Consider the following 6,254-nt stretch of genomic DNA (forward strand, 5'->3'; position numbering starts at 1 on the left):
AAAGGACCGGTAGAGCAGGAACCTCAGGAGGACAGGGTAAGAATGTCGAAGAACAAAAAAGGAGACTAAAGAGAAATAAGAGAGCACAGGAGTGGAGACCTAGGTCTACACCAGCCTCTAATAGCGTAGTTCCTGAAAGGCAGCAACAAGAAGAGGAGAATCAGAATGGGCAAGTGGACGCCACTCAGTACGCAACTGAAGTGAGTGGTGAAGCACTAGGGACTGACACCATGGAGTCCTCTAAGGCTGAGTACGATGTCCAACAGGGAAGTAGAAGGGAGGGAGTGAATCTAGACATTATCAGTTATGAATTAATTCACACTGAACTACTCGATTCATGCATGGACACTGAAGATAGAGCTCTATACAACCTGGAATCAGGTAGATTCCATCTGTTATGTGATAGACTCTGAGGAGTCGGAAACTTCGGAAATCGAGACGGAGCATTTCCATGATCGTATTCAGATTGAGGATGTGGCAGTGGCTGAACCTGTTACTCCGAATGTAGAAATTCTGAATGGAGTTACAACAAGATCGGGGAAACAATGTGGTAGAAGAGGGCCTGATGTCAGTAAACAGAAGGACTCGAACCCAAGGAGTAACAACAGTGGCAAGAAGAACAGGGGCAGACCTCGAGGCTCCAAAAACAGGAATCATCGATGAGGACACCTATGTGTTTCTGGAATGTGAGAGGTGCAAATGAGGTTGCGAAAGCGAGAGAAATAAACAAGGTCAGAGTAGAGAAGAAGCTTAGTGTTTTTTGCTTGCTCGAAACCAAAGTCAGGCAAGATAAATATGATCTCATTAGGACCACTTGTTGTCCGCTATGGGAGCATATAAATAACTACAATAAGGATCCTTCTGGGCGTATTTGGATATGCTGGGACCCTATACTGATGGAATTGAATAAGATATTGGAATCGGATCAGTACATTCATTGCAAGGGGAGATTCAAACCTACGAATGAAGAGTTCCTTTTAACTGCAGTGTATGCCAGAAATACCAAAAACCTTAGACTGCAGCTATGGAGAGACTTAATTATCATCAAAAGCTCAGTGAATTTGCCTTGGTGTACAGCAGGAGACTTTAATAACATCACCAAAGCGGAAGAAAGAATGGGTGGGAGTCCAATGCACCCTAGAGAAGCAGAGGAATTTGTTGACTGTCTACACAAAACACAATTATCCGATCTGAGATTCAATGGGTTTTTTTACACATGGAACAATAAGGTGGAGGGAAAAGGCAGAATAATGACCAAAATTGACCGATGTATGGTTAATAGTCTCTGGGAAGATGTTTTTGCAAATTCCATGGCAGAATTTCTACCCCACGGAGTCTCTGACCACTCGCCGATTCTTCTCTTTTGGAATGATTTCGAGAGGAGGGCGACACCTTTCAGGTTCAAAAACTTTTGGCTTGACCAGCCGCAGTTCCACACTATCCTCCAAGAAGTGTGGATGAGTAGTATTGTCTCCAATCCCATGTATGTGCTGATGCAAAAACTAAAGCTTCTGAAGGAAAGGTTGAAGCCGTGGGCAAGGAATAACTTTTCAAACATCCATGGAAGAGTTCAGTAGGCCAGAGAGAATCTATATGATATTCAAAGGCAGCTCCAATCTAAGCCTTTGGACACTTTTTTGGGAAAGAAGGAACATGAAGCTCTACAGAGATATAGTGAATTAGCAGGTATTGAAATCTCGGAGATTAAATGCAAGCAAGACAGTGAATGGATGCTAGAAGGAGACAAATGTACAACATTTTTTTTTAAATCCATTGAAGAAAAGAAGGCTAGAACTGGGATATGGGCTATCCAGAATTCTCAAGGGACTGCTATCACAGGACAGGCAGAGGTGATCAAGACTATCATCGAAATTATTACACCGCCTTCCGGGAAAAGCGAGAGGGAGATAAGTGAAGAGAGCTTCTTCAGTCAGCTGCAAGTCCGAAATACAATCTCCGACCACATGAAGGCCATCATGGAAGCGGAAGTTACTGTAGCAGAAGTAAAAACTGCTCTCTTTGAGATGAAAGAGAACACAGCCCCAGGGCCAGACGGGTTCACCCCTATTTTCTTTAAGAAGTGCTGGGAAGTAGTCGGTCATGATTTCTCTCTTGCTATTCTTAATGCTTTCAAATTCTGCAAATTTCCTAGAGGAGTTAATGCCACTTTCTTATGTCTTATCCCTAAAGTCAACAACCCCACAAAAGTTGAAGACTTTAGACCGATAGCCTTGTGTAACACTATATACAAATGTATTTCTAAGGTTATTGCAAATAGGATTAAGATAGTAATTGATGAGTTAGTGCAGTCTAACCAATCAGCTTTCATTCCTGGCAGATCCATTCAGGATAATATTCTTCTGTCTCATGAGCTTCTTCAAGGATATGACAGGAAGCACGACACTCCTAGATGTACCATTAAGTTGGACATACGAAAGGCATATGATATGGTCAGTTGGGAGTCTATAAAGGCAATGATCAGGACCTTTGGTTTTCCGGACAACATGTATCAGTGGATTGACATGTGCATTTCCTCTCCTTCTTATTCTGTCATGATAAATGGTGCACCGGAAGGATATTTTAATGGAGGCAGAGGAGTCAGACAAGGAGACCCCTTATCTCCGTATCTTTTTGTGCTAGTTATGGAGATTCTCAGTTGTGTGATTAAGGAAAAGCTCAACAGTAGAGCTATCCAGTACCATTCCAAATGTAAGAAGGCGAAAATCTCCCACCTAGCCTTTGCTAATGACGTTCTTATGTTCTGCAAGGGAGAGACTACATCCATACAAGCCATGAAAGAATGTCTGGATATCTTCGGAAGTGCAACTGGATTACAGATCAACAAGCACAAGACATCAATTCTAGTGGGATGACTTAATGATCAAGAAGCAATTGCTTTGGCCACCATCTTAGAGGTTGACTTGATTAAACCTCCAGTGAAATATCTTGGACTTCCACTTATCTCTGCTCGACTAGGCATCAAGGAATGTCAACCTTTGATAGAGAAGGTTACTCAGAAGATTTCTAACTGGAAAGCACGGGTATTATCGCAGCGGGTAGACTACAGTTAATAAAGTCCATCCTGCTGTCCTTCCACACATATTGGGCAAGAACCTTCATTCTTCCCAAGACTGTGCTCGAGCAAGTGGAAAGTATCTTTGCAAAATTCCTATGGACTGGTACAAATAACAGGAGAGGGCTGCACCAGGCAAGCTGGAGTACAGTTTGTCAACCACAGGAAGAAGGTGGATTAGGAGTGATGAATGTCCTTAGATGGAATGTGGGTGCACATTGTGGGCTGATTTTCAAACTAGTCACGAAAGTAGATTCCATCTGGGTAGACTGGATTTGGAAGCAACACATCAAATCCAACTACTTTTGGACTATGCAAGTTCCTAGAGACTGTTCTTGGACGTGGCGAAGTATCTTGAACAATAGAACCACAGCCAAGAAATTTGTCAAATACTCCATCGCAAAAGGGGAAGAAACTCTATTTTGGCATGACATTTGGTGTGCAAGATCACCTCTGATCGAAGACGCTGAAGCAAAGGCAGAATGGGACTTTCCTTTGAATCCAAAAGTGAGTATCATCATTTCCAATGGAGAGTGGAATGACGCGGTCAACCTGATGCAGTCTCACACCTTAAGGGAGGTTATTAGAGCAGTGGACATCAATAACCATCTCGCACAGGATCAGGTAGTGTGGACGCCTCACCCTAGGGGGCTGTTTACCTCACACAGTGCATATCAGGCTCTCTCACCAGTCAAGGACAAGAAAAGATGGCATAAGCTAGCTTGGGGTAAGTGGGTGTTACCTAGACACTCATTCACTATATGGCAGCTGTTTTCGCAAAGTCTCCCGACTCAAGACAGATTGGTGCAAAGGAAAATCCTACTCTCTTCATCTTGTTGTTTATGTAATAACAGCCGGGAATTCTCAGGACATCTATTTTTTGAATGTCCATATTCCAAGGAGATCATCTCTAGAGTCAAGCGACTTCTTGGTATTATCACAGATAGCAGAATAGCAAACAGGGAGTGGTCGTCGATTATGCGGCTATGCAAAGAGGCAGATGTGGGAGGGTATACAAGGTTTTTTTCTCACCCTTGCCTATATCTGGAGGGAAAGGAACGATCGCAGATTTCAGCACTCTACCAAACTAGCAAGGAGGATATACGAGAAACTGGTCAGAGACACAAGGAATTATTTGCAAGTCCTAAGACCAGAAATAGGTGATACGGTCAGCGCAAGGAATCTATTTCAGCGACTCAACCTTGAACCAAAATACAAGACGCAAAGGCAAACCGAATGTGTTTGGAGCCCTCCAAGTGGCAACCGAGTGAAAGCAAATACAGACGGAGCACTGAGCAGTAATGGTGCGGGACAAGGTGGGGTTATTAGAGACAAAGAGGGACAAGTGGTAGCTGGGTTCAGTGGCAGTGGAGGCTTGTCGTCGGTGCTATTTCAGGAAATCAAAGCTATTGACATATGCTTGCAAAGATGTCTCGATGAAGGCTACAAGGAAGTGGAGGTCGAGTCTGACTCATTAAGAGCCGTGAATGCAATCAACAAGATAGAGAAACCTCATTGGTTCTGTCTCGACATGCTTAAAGTGATAGAGAGGAAAAGAGATAGATTCACTTTTATATCCTTCTCTCATGCTTATAGAGAAGTGAACCGAGCTGCGGACTATCTAGCTTCTCTTCATGACGCATCTAGTTTTGTTGTACATTTTGTTCCCCCTTTAGATCATAGATTACAATGTATTGTAAATGATGACGCAAGTGGACAAATCTATGTACGAAATAGTTAAATCAATGTAGGTGAGGGTCTGCCTAACCCTAGCTTAATTTGGGAAAAAAATGGTATTGAATTCTAAAAAAACTAAGTAACTTAAGAGCTAAGCCTTATGCCTCTTTATATAGAAGAGGCTAGATCCACAATTTCGTGCATGGACTTAGGAGCCATGTTTTGGGCCGGAAAATTGAGCCCAAAACCTCATTACTTCAGTCGACAAAGGGTTTTCAGCTGAAAATGACTTCAATAGCCTTTTCATCTACTTCTGCTCCTCTGATTAGGTTAAGGCTTGAACCATTAGAAAGATCGTTCTGAGCCGGTCGTTTTGACGTATGGTAGGTCCAATTCCAAGGTCTGAGTTCAATGATACAGCCTGTGGAAGTTTTATTGACTTTTGTGCGCTATTTCTGCCCGCATTGACTTTTACTTTTCAGCTTTGACCTGGCTTAAAAAGGCTCTTTCTCCTTGAATCTTAGCCTTTAATCATAGAACTTCTTAGCAACCAACTTTTGCTCCTTTATCTAGCAAAAGGGACGCATTTCTTCACATATTCGACTCCAATGCCTGAAATACACAAGAATACGATAACAGTACTAACTCTTACTTATTAATCACATAATTGGTAAAAAAGTAATATTATTAAAGAGTTAAAACTATAGTTTTTGGCTCTTATCAGGCTGCCATGAGAGATATGCATCACCCAATGGATGCCCTCCGCTCGATTACCACTGGTATGCGCAACATGTTCACTCGCCAAGTGAATATGGAACACTCCATGGGCGAATTTCAGAACCAGATGCGAGCTAGGCAAAATGTGCTCCAGCGCATGATCATGGCCAACTAGCACCACTTTCAGGGTTAGGTGCTACAATTTCAGGGTCAGGTGATGCAGTCTTTAGAGGATCTCTAGGATCAGGTAGCTAGTTTGGGAGCTCGTTGTGCATGTCATCATCGTCGTAACCCGGGTTCATCTTCCGCTAACCCTGAAGATTCGCAGTAGCAGCTTTAGTACTTCTAGTTTAATAATGACTTCTATCATTTGTTGTCCTTACGTAATTGCATTTTATTTTTCTATTAGTGTATGTGGTGTGTCTATTAATTTCTCAAAAATTTGTATCTTAAGACAAATTAAATGAGAAATTATTATGTACGTTATAAGTTTATTGTCTTCATTGTGTGTGTGTGTGTGTGTATTATATATATATATATATATATATATATATATATATATATATATATATATATATATATATATATATATATATATCAAAATAAAAAAAATATACTGTTGCATTAAGCATTGGGCCTAATGATTAAGTCCAATGGACTGATCCACCACTATGCCCAACGGACAGGCCCAACGACTCTATCCAACACGCTTTCCCCAAAAGGGTCATGTTTATTTCCTATAAATATCGACCCGACTCACACTACTTCACTCATCCCATTCTCTACC

General features: G+C 41.8%; 1 protein-coding gene across 1 annotated transcript; it reads left to right on the top strand.

Moving 5' to 3' along the window:
• Positions 1 to 659: 659 nt before the first annotated feature.
• LOC147476938 (uncharacterized) lies at positions 660 to 1,577 on the top strand. Its single transcript, XM_086585869.1, has one exon. The coding sequence runs from the start codon at positions 660 to 662 to the stop codon at positions 1,575 to 1,577; it is 918 nt and encodes a 305-aa protein (XP_086441995.1).
• The last annotated feature ends 4,677 nt before the right edge of the window (positions 1,578 to 6,254 follow it).

This window comes from Coptis chinensis, chromosome 9 (assembly GCF_015680905.1).
Source record: "Coptis chinensis isolate HL-2020 chromosome 9, ASM1568090v1, whole genome shotgun sequence".
NCBI classification, from domain to species: domain Eukaryota; kingdom Viridiplantae; phylum Streptophyta; class Magnoliopsida; order Ranunculales; family Ranunculaceae; genus Coptis; species Coptis chinensis.